Source organism: Eumetopias jubatus, unplaced genomic scaffold (genome assembly GCF_037043125.1).
Source record: "Eumetopias jubatus isolate StellerSeaLion01/CBP00866 unplaced genomic scaffold, mEumJub1_p1.0 scaffold_9, whole genome shotgun sequence".
NCBI lineage: Eukaryota > Metazoa > Chordata > Mammalia > Carnivora > Otariidae > Eumetopias > Eumetopias jubatus.
In genome coordinates, this window is record NW_028274815.1 from 119,492,619 (window position 1) to 119,507,862 (window position 15,244).

Here is a 15,244-nt window from a genome sequence, read left to right on the forward strand (position 1 = left end):
AACTTGTTTACCCTGGATTGTAATAACCTGTTGAATTTTCTCTACCACGAGAATATGGACTTTTTGAGAGCAGAGCACACATCAGACTTGTTCCTCACTGAATCCTCAGGGCTAAGCCCAGGGGCTGGCTGTACGAAGCAGATATTAAAGAAATATTTATTGCAAAGATGAATAAATATTCAACAGAAGAAGTAACACCCTCTCTGTTGGATGCTGGTAACACCCCACTCAGATCACTTTGGGCTAGAACACCCATCCCCCAGAGGCTGTTGACTGTTGGCTGTATTGGCTCACAGATGTCCCTTTCTCTGGAGAATTGTCCTCAACTGACCCGGATCACAGGCTCACCTTGCATCCCCATCCCTAGGTTGATGACCAACAGACCCAAGCATGCAAAAGACCAACCCCCTACATCTTAAAATGGAACCAGCTCTGTGGTGTAATTCATGCTCCAGACCCTCATGGGGTCAGGCCATGTCCTTGCTCAGCTCCTCCCCTGCCCTGCCCTGCTTCCCTCGCTCCCCTTCTCCTGAGAGCAGCCTTCAACAAATCACTTTCCCAAGGATCCCTGTCTTAGGCGCTGCTTCTAGGGAACTGACCTAAGACACCCACCCTGCATGCCTCACTGAAAGTAGGGTGGATGGATGGATGGATGGATGGATGGATATCTAGAATTGCTTTCATATTATCCAACTTCTTCACTGGAAAGATGAAGAGCCTGAATCCCAGGGAGTCTTGGTCCAGAATACAAGCCTCCGGGACCTTCCCTGTCTCCTCCACACCCACCAGCATCAGGATGCTCAGAGACCCTCCCCCCATTCCTGCCCCCACCCCAACACCCTCCCCTCCACCTCCAGCTGCCCTGTGATCCCCGAGGACCTGGCAGGCATGCTATCCTTGACTGGAAGATCTCCACATTCAGAGCCCCAATCCTGGGCTCAGGCCCTGGGGATTCCTCATCCAGAGTGGTGCCTCTTTCTGGAGGGCCTTCTGAGAAGCCATGCTTTTCCCCGGTCAGTGGGCCTGAGTCAGCGGCTGGGCCAGATGTTTTGGTCTGAGTTGTTCCAGCTGGGGAAGAGCAACAAAGAAAAGGGTATTAAGGAGAATATGGGTTTCCCCAGAGGAAATGCCTTCTCTGGCACCTTCTGACTGATAATAACAGTTTACAGCTATTGATCTCCTACCACGTGGCAGGTGTTATGCTAAGCTCCTTACTTTTTTTTTTTTAAGTTTATTTATTTGGTAATCTCTACACCCAATGTGGGGCTCAAACTCACAACCCTGAGATCAAGAGTCACACACTCTTCCAACTGAGCCAGCCAGGTGCCCCTAAGCTCCTTACTTCTGGTGTGTCTTTGAACCTCAAAACAACTGTGTGGGGCAGGTGGGACCTACACTGCACCGAGGAGTCCTTGACCAAGGTCAGCCAGCCGGTGTGGGGCCGAGCTGGGTGTGGACTCGGGCTGGCTCAATACAGCTCAGTTCCAGATCCCTGAGACTTCAAGCCTCTTGAATGCTACCTGTGCACTGAGCCAGTTCAGGAGGTTGACTGTCCCTGGTAACCTGCGCCTCCTTGTCACATGGTCATGTCCAGAGAACAGTCCCCTGTCCAGCTGAGCAAGTGGGCAACTTACCTTTCCCCAAGCACTTGGCTCGGTGAGGTTTGGGAGAGTAGAGTGAACACAAGACTTTCCAGGGCCCGTCCTGCTGGAGTGAGGCTTTCTCTGGAGGCCCCGGGGCTTGCCTTTGCCCTTTCAAGAAGGAGAATCTGAGCCCAGGAGTGGGGGATCTGGAAGAGGAGGTATTCTGACTGGGGCCAGTCCCAGGTTTGGGAGGTCTCCCATGGCCCTGTTTGGTCCTCTCTTCCATCTTGGCTTCAGCAGGAGGGGAAGCTGGGCACAGGTGCAGGGAGGATGCTTGCTTTGGTTCAGGCATGGGCTGCACCATATCTTCTGGGTTTTCCAGAGGTCCCTGCATCTTGGAGGAAGATGAACCACCTGCCTCGAGGCCAGAGGCACAGGGCAGTGGTTTCTCAAGGACGTTGAGGTAGGGCTCCTGGGGCTGGTGTTCTGAGGCATGGGTGGGTGAGTCAACTTTATGGCTGACCTTTCTCCTCAAGCCCAAAATGCAGGGCTCCTCTTCTGAGCTTGCTGGCTTCTCACAAGCCCATTTTTTCAAGGAAGGTCCCCTATTGGTCCCTGAGAGGGGTGGCGTTCTTTGAGAGAAAGGGATTTCCTTAGTTTTGGAGAGTTCCTCCAGTGCCCCCAAAGGACACTCACTGGATGTCTCCACTTCCCCACTGGGAGACCCTCCTCTGCTCTCCAGGAGGACCACATAGTCTCCCTCCAAGTCCTGGCTGACCACATGGTCCATCCTAAAGGCCACGTCCCCAGGCCTGGCTGGCTCCACCTTGATGAGTCCTGGGTACTTGTTTCCATATGTCCTGCCCTTGCCCTTGGCCAAGCTCCGGGCAAGCAGCACCTGGCTGCCTGGGGAACTGGGCTGGTGCAGCTCTGGAGGGCGGCTCAAATCGAGGGCCTCTAACTGAAGAGACCCCCAGGCCAGGGAGAGGACATTCACTGCTTGGGGCCTGTCATCCACAAACTCCGGGCTGGTTATCTTGGTCCAGGGCACAGGGGCAACTCCATCTTCTGAAGCGACAAGGCAGTTGTGTAGGGGACTTCCCTCAAAGTCACTGTTGATGGCCTCCAGCCACGTCTGGGTGAAAAGTATAGGGTAGGACGACACAGGAACGGGTTTTGCATCCACTGTGCGGAGGTCCAAGGAGAGGCACTTGATCATGATGCAGACAGACTGTTCCTCCTGGGGCTCGACTTGGAGATAGAAGTCCCCTTGGCGCAGTAAGAGGGGGTTGAGGGGGGCCAGGTGCACCACGACCTCACCCCGCAGACACAGAGGCCAGCCTTCATGCAGGAAGAGGCAGTGTGAATACGGGGCCTGCGGACAGAAGGGTGAGGGTGATGTCAGAGAATCCTGCCCTGAAAGGCCCTGCCCGTCGGTCTGCTTCCTTCCCTCTCCCAGATGGAATCTGGAGCGGGGCGGGGAGGGGGCGGGGAGGCAAGAGAGGTGCCTAGGATGCAGCAATAGGGACCCCATCTCAGGGTCTTGCAAGACGCACAACCCTTAGAGCAAATGCCTCTCCTGCCTCACCCTAGTCCTGAACCTGACCTTAAAAACACTTGCTAGCCTACTGGCCCAAGGGAGAAAAGCTCTGAGAGGCAGGCGCTAATTAGCAGGTGCCTTTCCCAGGAGGATCATCTTGCTCGGGTCACAGTCCCTCCTCCCCATCCATGTGAAACTTCTCTCAACCCAGGTCAAGTCTGAGCCCTTTGTTTTAGAGTCAGGAAGAGGTGGATCCCAAGGTCTGAATCGCTGATTTGTGCAGATTACATAACGTCTTCAAGCCTTATTTTTCCTATCTGCAAATAGGAATGACCATACGTATAATATGATTGGGTTGGTACGCGGATTAAGTGAGATTTTATATATATGTAAAAAAAAAACCCACAGCACAATGCCTGGCATACATTAAGTGGGTGTTCAATAAATAATAATTTCCTTTCCCTTTGACATTTACCCTTTGAAAAAATGTGGGAATTTTCCATTAAAAAATAAGAGAGTCCGTTACTACATTTATACCATTCTCTAATTTTTAAGCAGAGACATTACAGAATGAGGTCGAAACAATACTGAATGAAAAGCCAGGAAATCTGACCCCACCACTACCTTGCTGGATGACCTTGAAAAAAAAATGATTCCACTATTCTGGGCTTGAATGTTTATTATTTATTTGTTTATGATTTACTTATTTATTTATTTTCTTTTTCTAAGTAACGACGTGGCAGGTGAGGCAAAACCTAAATTTTTTTTTTAAACAGGAGGTGCCAGCAATTCTCTGTATAGGTGGACAGAGCAGGGCATCCTGGAGCGGGTTGGACAGTGATCTCTCTTGATGGAGCCGCTCCACAGGGCTGGGTGGGACCCATGTCCCACAGCGACACCATGTGGCAACAACAGCCTCAGCAAGCAACAGCCTCACCGGTCTGACAAACAGGTCTCTCTCTCTCTATCTGGCTTTCCGAAAAGAGTCCTTTGGATTGAGTAACACCGGGATAATCTTATATAATTTGGATGTGTATGTGGGAGAGCTCCAGAGAATGACACTGCAGTTCCCATTAATGAAGCAGGTGCTTCCCAGGTTGAATAATTGGGGCAAGAACTGACCACCCTTGTACCCCGAGTGGGGGTAAACCAGTTCCCTCCCGTCAGTGACACTGTAGATTTGGCTGCCGCAGGGAACCTTCGTATCCATAAACCCCTCGAGTCTGCAAGTTCCTCCACTACTTCCACGGAGCTTTCTGCGGTTTACAACCTGCTTTCCCTCGCCTTCTCATTGAACAAGGCAGAACAACCCAGCAGTATTGAGCAAACAGCAATGCACCATAGAGGTGGCAGTTATGATCAACTTATTTGAACCTCACAGTCACTCGGTGGGGCAGGGTGTTTAGGCTTTGTTGTCCCCACTTTACAGATAAGGACAACTGAGGCTCAGGGGGGTGAAAGAATCGGCTCATGGTCACACAGCTGAGAGCAGCATAAACAGGACTTGTGCCTAGGTCTTCACATTTGGAGTCATCTTTGTCTGTCCCTGATCCCCCACTGGACTTCATCTGAGGGTGCTGGCTGCCTCCGGGTGCTGGCGTTTACTAGGGCCGACTTTGAAGCTGGCACATTCTTATTTCCAAGAGAGAAAGGAGGAAGTGGGATAGTAACAGCCAACGGCTACGAAGCACCTACTGCACGCCAGGCTCTGTGCCAGGCTGTGTATCATCTCTGGGACGTAGGTACCGTGTTATCAACATTCCCACTTTCCCACTAAGGAAACTGAAGCTCAGAGGGTGATTCTCCAGCTCCACAGTGACAGAGACTGGCTTTGAACCTGGGGCACCTCACTCCTGCCGCCATACTATTAATCCCGTCCCTGGCTTGGAGGTGATATGAATTCACCTATAATTATAATTAAAATCGCCCATAATTAAAAATAGAGAAATTAAAAGGTTGTGACCCTTGTTCCTGGAAGAAATGGAGAAGGAGACCATGCAAATGCCGTTTTAACGGCCAAAAAAAAGGGAAGTGCGGAGTTGTAGAGCTTGTCACGGGGAACGAGTTGGGAGGCGCAGGATATACATAAAATAGTGTCAGGGTGGATAAGTGGGAGCTGGCAGCAGGTGTTCAGTGAGAATCTTCCTTCTCCTGCAATAACAATGACTGTGTATGCCACTGTTTCTGCGTGCCAGGAGCCGCCCTGAGCACATGAAATGAAGCATCTCAGTCTCCTTCCAGTTCCAACCATCTCTAGTTTTGGCTCCCAAACCTGAGCCTCTAGCTGCCATATTCAATTCCTTGCTACCACTGAAATGATGTGCACAGTCCCCACTCTTATTTTTTGCTCCTGGTGTATCATGTCCCTGATACACGGGAGCCAGTGGGACCGATGAACCTCTTAGTGATGCTCAAGGCTGGGGCAGCGGGGGGATGGGCATTAACAGCAGAGCAGGGCACAGTTGGCAACCCCGTGAAGGGTGTGGGCAAGTTCCTGCAACAGGCGTCTGAGGGTTTGGTCTCCAAAGGCCTGTCCCCACCCTTAAAACAGTCATCACCTCTGACCAGAGACGTAGGCGTATGATGCAAGCCGGCCAACCCCCCTATCCCATTTCTCTGGCTGCAGTGATTGGTCCAGGGGTGGACATCCAACCCAAACCTGGCCAATCAGGATCCTTCCTGGCAACTTTACTATCTGCTGCTGATGGGGAAGAGTTCTTTCTCCTCTCCAGGATGGGAGTTGATCACAGTCTTGGGGGGACATCTAGCCTGTAAGAATGATGTTGGCAAGCAACAGGAAACAGACAAAAGACAGAAACCCCTAGGGGTTTGATTGGTGTATCACCTTGGGGCTGAGGCCAGATCAACCTTGAGTAAAGATCTGTCATTTGCAGCCACTGAGACCTACCTAAAACACTTTTCTTTCCACTTTGCCTTAGAGAGGCCTCCCTGAGATCTGGGTTCAAAGAGGTCTCCTGGGACAAAAGTGAGTCCTGAGGCCTCAAGGGCTCCAGGAAAGATCTGGAACATTCTCTGCTATTTCCACTGTAGCTGACCTACTTCAGCCAAGGCAGCCTGGTGATGCCCACAATGCCAACCCCAGGGCAGGCTCCCAGGGGTCACCCCACAAGGACGCCTTTTATCCAGGATTTACTCCCTGCTAGTGAAAGAATAAACGTGATTGACTCCTAGATATCAGAGAGCAAAGGGCCAAGCGAGCTTCCTGCTCCCCTGGGGGGCTGACATCTCCGTTTGGGCAAGCAATGGTACCGGGAGAACCATCCCATGTCCTCAGTACTTGCTCTGAGACAAGACACGCACCAGCCCACTTCCTTCTCTGCTCACCTCCAGCCCCCTGGTTCTGGGAGTGCGTGTCCCCCAGCCCCGCCATCCCTTCCAACTTACACAGGCTGCTTCACGCACTTGCTCACACAGGCGCTTGGCAGGAATTAGGAAATCCAGGAGGAAGCTCAGCCCGTCCCCCTGGAAGTCAGAATCCAGGAGACGGAACACCTGCCCCAGGATGGTGGGCGCCGTGGCCTCAAAAGGGGGATAGAGGCCTGCCAGGGCATGCTGGATGGCTGTGTCCAGGGATGGGGGGTCCTGCAGGGGATAGAAGAAGAGTAGGAAAAGTGATCGTAGCAGTAATAATAAGGGTAGTGGCCACTTCCCATGACTTTCCAGGCCCCATATCACTAAGGCTACTGCTAACTCGCTGACCTCCTCTGCTCCCCCTACCCCTCCTCAGCCCCTCCAGCCATAGTGGCCTTCTTTCCTGTTCCTCAAACACACTGGGCATGATCCCACCTCAGGGCCTTTGCACTGGCGTCTCCCTCTGTCTAGAATACGCTTCCTCAAGACATCCTCATTCCCTCACCTCTGGCAGTCTTTGCTCAGTGCCATCCACTGGTCCAAGGTGGAGTGGAGGGATGGTGGGGGCATTCAGGTCAGGGCCAGCGGGGACGGGGAGGTCAGCATCCCCAAATCCCACCATCTGACAGCCCTGCAGACCTGCAGGTTGAAGCTGAGCCATCAGTGAAGCCCAACCTGTAGTCAACGTGCAGGTGCATCAACATGCAGGTGCGTGAACGATAATAAATAATTGCTGTTTTTTAACACCAAGTTTTGGGGTGGTTACACAGCAATAACTGATTGATATAAATTAATATAATTGATACATGAGCTCACAAATCCAGACTCACATAACGAGCTGCCTCTTGGAGACCTTCCCTAGATGTCCACCAGGCACAGATCATCATACACGTCAAACCCAACTCACTACATCCCTAAACCCGCCCCTCCCCCATGTCCCTACCTCCGTGATGGTCCCACAGTCCAGTCAGACTCCCAGGCCAGAAATCTGCTCATCACCCTGCCCTTCCTCTTGCCTCCTCTGCTCACACACAACCCTCAGCCACGTCCTCTACTCTTCCCACAGCCAGCAGCTCACCCACCAGCTCTGGCTCTGCTCCCCTGTCCCTGCCCTGACCCAGGCCTGACCCCTGTGTCTTCCACTGACTCCCCTCCCCATTGCCACCCAACCTCAGGCTGCCTCACTTCCAACTATTCTGGACCAGGCACCCACGGTGATCTTTCTCAAATGCAAACCTGACCACGGAAGTATCCCCACTGCCTTCAGGAAAGTAACAGCCTCTGGGTATTCAGGTCCCCTGTGATCTTGGCATTGGTCTCACCTCCGCTCCCCCAGCCCGTCTGCCTCTCTCATGCATCAGCCACAGTGCTGCATGCATTCTATTGCTGACCTTCAGTCCTCTGCACACGCCGTTCCTTCCTCCCAGGATACCTTCCACTCCCACTCCCTCTTCACCTGGCTAACTCCTTCTCATTCTTCAGGAGTTGGGTCAGCCCTCAACCGTTCCAGGGGATTTCCCCTGACTTCCCTCCCCCACACCCCCGGGCCAGGTGTCCCCTCTCCTGGGCCCCATCATAGAGGTTCCCATGCTAATTGCCGTCTCCCTCAAAGACTCTGGGCTCCTTGAGGACAGGGCTGGTAAGCAGAATACTGGCCCCCAAAGATGCCCGTGTCCTAATCTCCGGCACCCGTCAGTCTGTTTCCCCATAAGGCAATGATGGAAGAAGCATGGCGAATCAGCCGGCCTTAAGATAGGGAGAGTATCCTGGATTATCCAGTGGGCCCCATGCAATCACAAGGGGTCTCCAAAGTGCGCGAGAGTGCCTAAGAGGCGAGAATCAGGGGCGGGAAATGTGACGTTGGAAGAAGGATCAGAGAGATGCCATGTTGCTGGCTGTGAAAATGGAGGAAGAGCCTAGGAACGCGGGCTGCTCCTAGCTGCTGGAAAAGGCAAGCAGATTCTCCTCTAGAGTCTCCCGAAAAGAGTGCAGCCTGCCAACACCTTGATTTGAGCCCAGTGAGACCGGTGTTGGACTTCCAATCTATAAAACTGCAAGATAGTAACTGGATGCTGCGTTAAGCTACAAAGTCTGGGACCATGTGTTTCAGCAGCACAGGAAACTGCTACAGCCGGGGGGCACCGGCTCCTCTTCCTCCGGAGTCTCCTGTTCCTGGCACAGGGCCTGGGCCAAAACAGGTGCTCAGTAAATGCCGAGAAGGACAAACAAAACGTCCCTCTCTGAACCACAGGTTTTTCCATCTGTAAAACAGTTTGGACAAGACCAGAGATTTCCAGTCTGGTGTAGTAATAGAACCCATGGGTTATGATTTTCAACTCTTAAAATGCCTAATGGAAGCCATTCTGGTTGGCCCAGACTGCTCTGGGTCCGTCTGTCACTGAGGGACGTAAAGCAAGATGAGAATAAACTAGAATCCAGTGTGAACGGAGCTTATTTGGGGCAGAAAAATCATTTTTACAAATGAGGCCCCTTCAGACAGGGAGATAAAACACGGGCTTTGAGGAGGAGGAATATGGCACTTCTCCATCCCAGCAAGAGTCCAGTGCCAGGAGGCTGTAACCCAGGGGACCCTAGCCCAGGACCATTGGACCAATGTCAGGGTCACCACTCTGCCCCCGGCACCCACACAGCACTGGGCACAGGGTAGGGCCCCCATTACCATTTGTGGAAGGAATGTATGTCTACAACCCCCATTCTGAAGGAAGGAGGGTCTCACCACTGTCATGGCATAAACATGGTAGGGATGATGTACCACAAGTTCTTGATGTCAAAAGTGTGCATGCCCAGGAAGGGCTACTTTCACAGTGAGGTGCCAGGCAAGGTCAGGGACAGGGAGAGGGGCATCTTCAAGTTGGCAGAACAGGGAAAGGCTCATCTGGCCTGACAACCTCTTCTAATGCTCTTCCCCTCCAAACCCTGAGAGTTCCCCCCCCCCACGCAATCTTGAGGACAGCAGTGGGAATGGAAACCCAGAGTGAGAGGACCCCAACTGACACCTGTGAACACACAGACACACTAAATCAAGGAAGCCAGCACTCCTTCCCAGCCCTCCCCACTCCACCCAGCCTCTCCTGGGGCACTTGCTTTCCCGGGTTCCACATCACTGTGCCACCTTGAGTAGGTGCCTTCCATCTCTGGGCCTTTCCTTGTGTGCACGTTGAGTTGGGCTAGGTTTGTTCCGTTTTGTTTTTTGGAAATTTAATCATTCACTGGCATCTTCATGAATTTTAGCATATCCAAGTACCATCTGTACTATTAGCACTTACTGCTTTTTTTCCCCCCAAATCACTCACCAAAAATACTTACATAATTGCATTTTAAACGGAGACTCTATGCCACCATACTGGTTATGAGAATGCAGCCAGACTGCCTGAATTCAAATCCCTGCTCTTACCAAATGGTAAGAGCTTATGTGATCTGGCAAGTTGCTTAGCTCTCTCTGCCTCAATTTCCTTACTTGGAAAACTGGAGCTGGTAGTTGTACGTACCTTAAACAGTTGAGCAAGACCGAATGAGACAAGACACAGAGGGTCTCTGCACAGGACTAGCACTTAGTAGGTGCTCAATTCAGCAACAGCTATCACTGCTATCCTTGTGGCCATTACTATGGTTATTATTATGTCATCGCTTTATGGGGAAAATCAGCATCAACTGGTGCAAATGGAATGGAACTTCAGAGATAAACCAATGATGCATTGGGCAGTTTTTGTATTATTTTATTTATATAAATATATTTATATTTATCATATGCATTTATTATTATAGCTACAGGATAGACCTTACATTAGTATATATTTCTATAAATAATGCAATATATAACTATATGCTAAACACACTTATTATATAAAATATATTTCATTCTTACTGTTTTAGTTCTGTAAGTAAGCAATGAGAACAAATACATAAGTTCTAGGACATCTGGTCACCTCCTGAAGGCTCGTCAAGTTTCTCTTTCTGTCTTCCAAAGCAAGCTTGCCATGCATTAGAAAGGTGGTGAAGACATCTTATCGTGAGAGGGGGGTTTTCTCTGGGGGTCCCCAGAATATCAGAGGGAAGTGCAAAGGGCCTGAGTCACCCACCACACGACTCTGTGTTATTTAGCTCTAGCCTGTGACAGCCTGTGTCCTGACTGTGGTTTGCATGCCAACCTTGGGGCATCTCTGCCTTGATGTGCCTCAGTTTCCCCATCTGTAAACAGGGAATCTAGAACCTATCCTATCTTGCTCAGATGATTCTTTTGCAGATGCAGGGAGATGATGCATGCGGGGGTCCTGAGAAAAGGGAAAGGTTCTGCTGCCTTTTTTATGATTTTTTTGTTTTTGTTTTTACTCTTCCTGTCCGACAAAGCTAGAGTCTGCACCTCTGTGTGAAGCCATGTGCCCCTCCTGACCCCCCTTCCTGAACCCACTGCTGTCACCCCAAGAATAACAACAGCTTCCAGGCACCTGTTGTGCACCAGGCCCTGTGCTCACTCACATTCTCTTGCTTAGCCACACAATGGTCCTGGGGTAGAGAAGGAACATCCCGCCCTACAGATAAAGAAGCTGAAGCTCATCTTGTCCAAGATTGCCAAGAGGAGGAGAAAGATGGAGCCATGATCCAACCCAATCTTGGCCAGTCAGGCCCACCCTCTTCCCCTGCCCCCTGCTGCCTTGCCCGCCTTGGGGCCAGCAGCAGCCACCAGCCTTCAGGGTGGCCTTCCCAGCCGCCTGGCCTGCAGCGTTTCAAGCTGTTTACTTCTTGCAGACTAAAGCTCACAGATGGGATGACTTCGGCTTTCACAAATGGGCTCACTGGCTGCACACTATAACGATTTAAGGGGCAGCCAGTAAAAAACAAGAATGTTCCAAGTTAATGGGACTCCAAGCTCTTGGCCAGAGCATTACCTGCTACGAGCCTGAACCCCAGGGGTTCACAAGCTGTCCAAGTATGGAGGTAAGCACACAGTGTGGGAGCCCAGGAGGCTGCAGGAAGGAAAGCTGGCCCCTCTCCACTCAAAACCAATCGGGCAGCCCAGCCTGGACCCTCAGGAACCCAAACACCACTGGCCAGACACGGGCCCCTCAAAATGATTTCCGTGAAACTTAATCAACGTGTTTCCATTCCTCCCCAGTGAGCACAGCCAGGCTGAGTCTTTAACCGTTCCTCGGCAGGAGCCAGCGCAAAGCTGGAAAGGGAGAAGGCGAGACCAGCCCAAGCTGGTCTGTAGCCCTCCCCCAGCAGCAGAGAAGGAGCCCCCAAGGGGGACCCCTACAGACCCCACTGCCGGGCTGGAGCCTGGACGATGCTCACGGGCCTTCTGGGTGGACCTGAGGAAACTGCTGTGGTGTTGACAGAAAAGTGTCTGTCCCCAGCGGTTCCCTTTGGGGGCGGGAGGTTTCTGTACTTCTGTGTCAACGTTTTGCACTGAGCTTCCATTATTATTTTACAAAGTAAAATACACAAGGTTGATGTGGTTTTTACCTATGTTGCCTATCCCTGTGACCACTGCCCAGATCAACGTACAAGATTTCCACCACCCCGGAAAGAGGCTCCCCACCAAGCAACTCCCTCACCCCAAAGGGAACAACTCTTCTGACTATTGGAAGTTTCTAAAAGAAAAAATTCCCAGACAGTGTGATCTCCACTGCGCAAAAATGTGCATAAGCTAAGAGGTCTTGGAAGAAAGTGTTAACTGCCTTCCCCCCCTGAGCGCCGTGAGGGGCAGGGGCCTCATAAGTCACCGTTTTCATTTTCTTCATAGTTTGTTGGATTTTCAGACCATTCTGTAACCAGCCTGTGTAGCTTTTATAATCAAGGGGGAAAATAAAAGTGCGATTGTGTGTGTTTTTAAGGCCTGTTCCCTTTTTTGTATGGGCTCACCAGATGTTGTTAGCTGGGCTTTCTGAGATGTGTGCCGAACTCTTCTTAAAGGCCCAGATTTATCCATTTGCTCCACCAGACAAAGATTTGAGCATCACTTAGCATCAGCACCTCCTAGCTTGGGAAGAGAGAGGGCTTCGAGAAACTGAGGTAGGCAGTGTCCCGGGGCTGCTGTCATCCCCTGCTCTCCTCCGTGGTAGGGACGCTTAGGGAAGGTGAGATTCCACCCTTGACTCACAAGGTGACCATGGCCTCAATTTCCCCATCTGTAAAATGGGGGTGTTGGGCTTATCTATCTATCTCTAAGGGTGTTTCCAGCAAGGCCATTCTAGAATTCAAGGTATAATCAGGGGGAGGAAGGTTTGGAGCTGGGACATGGTTTCTAAATGGGATCAGTTAATCCTCAATTGAAGGGAAAGTTTAAAAAGATCTGTTTCATCCATCTCTCTACTCAGCCCAGGAAGAATCTACACCACCAGCCACAGACACAAATGCCCACAGGGGACTGAAAGGTGACATGGAATACAGAAGTGTGAGAAAATAACCCCTCTAGCCCCTTGGTGACCTCAGCCTCAGTGTCGGGGAAGCAATAGGGAGTAGTGGAGCCTGGGGCACATGTCCCACCTCATCGGCTCCAGCCCAGTGTTGCCTTCGCCCAGCATTGCTGGATCTGCTGATATTTTAGTAAAGCCTCCCCATGTTCTAAAGGTTAGCCAAACCAAACACATCTGAGAGCCAGATGTAGCCCAATGGATATCAGCTTGTGACCGCCAGGTTCAGCTACCTGGGACCTTCCTCTTGAACTTCTCCAGGCTGGAAATTCTAAAAGTAGTATTCTGTTGCCCTGGCGGCCAGGAAGTTGTTGCTTGTGTCCAACTAAAACTTCTTCTGCTTTAAATCCTTTTTATTTTTGTGTGGGTGGAGGCATGAGTGAGAATTGGCTCCTTATTAAAAAAAAAAAAAAGAACCTTTCAGAAACTGGAAAAACAGCCCAGATGCAGTGAACTGAAAAGCAAGTGGGTGTTAGAAGACCCACATTCAAGTCCAGCTCAGTCATGTGTCATCTGTGTGACCTTGAGCAAGTCACTTCACCTGTCCAGGGCTTAGTTTTGTGTTTGTTCTTTTCTCTCCCTGCCCCTTTTGCCCTTGCCCTGGGGCTCACCATCACCCACCCAAAACACATAATGATAATAATAACAATTATAACTAGAGCTTCTTATTGAGCAAGCTTCTGTATCAGGCTTTATCCTAAGTGCTTTTCATTATTTTATTAACATTATTTTATTTCATCTTCCCAACAATTCTATGGGATGGGTATTTTTATTCCCATTTTACAGGTTAAGAAACTGAGCCCAAGACTTTACCACCAGTAAATGGTAGGGCTGTGGTATGAACGTGGCCCATCACCACCAGCTCTTCTGCCCCCTCCCCAGGCCTGGCTCTCCTCGGGCCACCACAATGGCCTTTTAACACGCAGATGCGACTGTGACCCTCCACTGCTCAACAACCTTGAGTGGCTCTCCACTGCCTTAGCACTTCAGCCTGCTCCTAGTCAGCGTACCTGTCCTGCATCTTCTAACACACTTGACACTCTAGCCCAGGGCTTGCCAATCATCCATGTGCCACACGCGTGAGTTTTTCTTGCTGTTCATACCTCCTAATTTATTTTACTCGATATTGATTATTATTTACTTCACATTTGTCTTCTTGTCAATTCATTTCCAACTTAAATCCATGGATTTTTACTTATCATCATGTGCTTGTGCTGCCTAAATCACTTCCTACCACTCACTAAGATGAAAAACTGTAAATAAAAATATTCATCTAAAGTCTCCCTACCCAGGACCCATGGCGGGTGCCCCACTTTGAGAAGCACTGCCTGAGCTCGTGTTACGCCCCCTCCCTGGACTGGGCGAGCTCCTTCCCACCCTTCAGAGTCCCGCTCAACCCACATCTCTTCGCTTTTCACAACACATATGCTTCCAGGCAGAAAGAGGGACTCCCATCGCCCATCACCCAGCCTGGAAATGCAGTGAGTAGGCACGAGAAGCGCCCAGGGTAGGGACCAGGGCTTATTCTTCTCACACTCAGGTCCTTACACGGGGCCGGGCACATAGTAGGTGCCTTGGGGGAGTACCACGAAGTAGGTACTTTGGCAATGTTGAATAAATTGGATTCAACCAGCTTTTCTCAAAGCTTGGGTGACCCACAAGATGAGTTGGGGAGGACATGAACTTGATGTGAGATCACAGAAAGTTACCCCAACTCTTGTTTGGTCCTCTTGAGAACACCAAAGAGAAAGTCTCACTTCAGTGCCAGGATATCTTTTTTTTTTTTAAAGATTTTATTTATTTATTTGAGAGAGAGAGAATGAGAGATAGAGAGCACGAGAGGGAAGAGGGTCAGAGGGAGAAGCAGATTCCCCATTGAGCAGGGAGCCCGATGCGGGACTCGATCCCGGGACTCCAGGATCATGACCTGAGCCAAAGGCAGTCGCCTAACCGACTGAGCCACCCAGGCGCCCCAGTGCCAGGATATCTTAAAACACCTCTCAGACACTCAGTGATTACTCCTTTTAACAAAAAGAAAGCAGTCCTCCGTCTTGGAATCATCCAGAGCCAACCTCATCGAGCCAGAATTTACTAATACAAATTTGCCTTCGTTGTATACATTTTTACAGTTACCTTGTGTTTACGACAATGGATACTGATTTTTCGTGATCGTGATATAAACTGTTTTATTTAAATATATCTTTTTTTAAGATTTTATTTATTTGAGAGAGAGAGAATGAGAGACAGAGAGCATGAGAGGGAAGAGGGTCAGAGGGAGAAGCAGACTCTCCGCTGAGCGGGGAGCCCGATGTGGG

At 50.5% G+C, this 15,244-nt stretch overlaps 1 protein-coding gene across 1 annotated transcript in view; it reads right to left on the reverse strand.

The window, feature by feature from the left end:
- KIAA1755 (KIAA1755 ortholog) overlaps positions 1–7,156 on the reverse strand; it is a 28,844-nt gene extending 21,688 nt beyond the window's left edge. Inside the window, exons 1-4 of the mRNA XM_028118822.1 lie at positions 7,001–7,156; positions 6,529–6,726; positions 1,635–2,958; positions 880–1,068 (exon numbers count right to left, since the gene is read on the reverse strand). Coding sequence (XP_027974623.1) covers positions 880–1,068; positions 1,635–2,958; positions 6,529–6,726; positions 7,001–7,156 — 1,867 coding nt within the window. The remainder of the gene's footprint in view (positions 1–879; positions 1,069–1,634; positions 2,959–6,528; positions 6,727–7,000) is intronic.
- Positions 7,157–15,244: the final 8,088 nt, after the last annotated feature.